A 1801-nucleotide genomic window follows, 5' to 3' on the forward strand; every position below is an offset into this window, starting at 1 on the left:
GACCCCAGAGCCTGGCGGCCCTGTGGTGACAGATCCGGGTTTGGTCCTGAGGGCAATGGGGAGCCATAGGAGGGCTCAGAGCAAAGATTGAAAGCTGCTCTAGAATCTAGAATCCACCTTCCACTCTACAAGAGAAGTGGGGAGCGGACCCCATAGAGATGCACCCGGCCAGGTCCAGTCTGGAGCAAATCGTCCGGACAAAGAGCCAAATCCCCTCAACAAGCGAAGGGCGAGAGGGGGTGGGGAAGGAGGCCAAATGGTTAAAAGGCCACATCGCGTGACTCTATGTAGATATAAAAGTGAAAAGAAGCCAAAGAAATCAACAGTGACCCCCCCACCCCGTGGGGCCTGGGAGGAGGGCAGGAAGGGGCTCTGGGGCCCACAGCCCATAGCTGCTCACTAAATGTGCCCATTCTGGGGGTGCCTCCTGAGCCTTCCCTGACGGGGCGTGGGTACCAAGAAACCTGTCCTGCACCTTCTTTACGGCCTCCCGGACCCAGGACCTCCCGCCTGTCCATCAGGCGCCACTGCTCCCCAGAGCCCCCCACCTCCAAGGTCCAGCCACCTGCTCGATGCTCCCGCAGGCTCGTTCCACTCAGCAGCTTCCCCCAAACAGTCTCCTCCCCACCTGGTAACCACGGATCTCCGCACCCTATCCTGTCTGTCCCCCCAGGGAAACATGTCCCCCCTCTTTTGCTCTGCCCCCCATAGACGGTTGACTGCTCGGATGCCATGCATATCTATTCCTCTCTTCCCCTACAGAGGGCGCGTCTTTTTCTCCACCGCGTACTGCTCGACGGTGGCCCGACTAGTGTCGGCTACATTCCTGGGTGTGCGTTTTCAGGATCAACAGTGTCCTTTGTAACCTGCCCTCCACCTGCTTCCTGCAGCCAGCGGCACAGGTGCCCATGTGCCCGCAAATTGCCGCCCGTGAGCTGGGAGGTGATCGATCTTAGGGGTCTGATTTGTAGCAGCCGGAGTGAGGGGAGGTTGAGTTCTTAAAGAACAGACACCTTCTGACCACCAGACCCTGCCTGGGAGTTTCTATCCCCTGGTCAGGGTCGGTCCCTCCGGGGTTCCCAGGAGCCTCCACGCAGCCACCCCTCCTCCGCTCTGCCCTCCTTCAACCCGTCCCCTCCAGTGCCCTCACCCTGAGCGTTGGGGAGAGGGGACGAAATGGGGAGAAGGTTGCTGTACGGGCGATGGAGGGGCGCAGGCAGGGGAGGGAGTAGCGAGCGGCTGCAGAGAGGCGGGAAGGCGGGGACGCGGGGACGCGTGTGTGTGGGGGGGTGGGCGCTAGGTTATAAACGCTCGGCGTCTGCGGCAGGAGCAGAGGCGCAGCTGAGCCCAGCGGAGCCGCCCTCCAGGCCCGGTGGACCCCAGCCGAGAACCTTCTCGGGCTCCACGGGCGCATCCCCGGCCAGGAGAAGGATCTCCGCACTGATCCCGGGGCGCAATCCCGGAGGGCGGCCGGAAGGAAGAGGGGCGGCGAAGCCACACGCGCCGTAGCCATGTCCGGACCCAATGCGTCCTGGTGGGCGCTGACCAACGCAACGGGCTGCCCCGGCTGCGGCGCCAACGCCTCGGACGGAATGGCGCCCGCGCGGTGGCCCGTGGACGCCTGGCTGGTGCCGCTCCTCTTCGCAGCGTTGATGCTGCTTGGCCTGACAGGGAACTCGCTTGTCATCTTCGTCATCTGCCGCCACAAGCAGATGCGCACGGTGACCAACTTCTACATCGGTGAGCGCGCGGGCGCTGCGCGGCGCCCGCCTGCCAGTCCCAGGCGCGCCCCCTGGCGGGC

At 64.0% G+C, this 1801-nt stretch overlaps 1 protein-coding gene across 1 annotated transcript in view; it reads left to right on the forward strand.

The window, feature by feature from the left end:
- Nucleotides 1–1310: 1310 nt before the first annotated feature.
- The window catches only part of KISS1R (KISS1 receptor), a gene marked incomplete at its 5' end in the record, with an annotated part of 4038 nt that continues 3547 nt past the window's right edge, over nucleotides 1311–1801 (forward strand). Inside the window, one exon of the mRNA XM_015599967.2 lies at nucleotides 1311–1740. Coding sequence (XP_015455453.2) covers nucleotides 1311–1740 — 430 coding nt within the window. The remainder of the gene's footprint in view (nucleotides 1741–1801) is intronic.

Source organism: Pteropus alecto, unplaced genomic scaffold (assembly GCF_000325575.1).
Source record: "Pteropus alecto unplaced genomic scaffold, ASM32557v1 scaffold30, whole genome shotgun sequence".
NCBI lineage: Eukaryota > Metazoa > Chordata > Mammalia > Chiroptera > Pteropodidae > Pteropus > Pteropus alecto.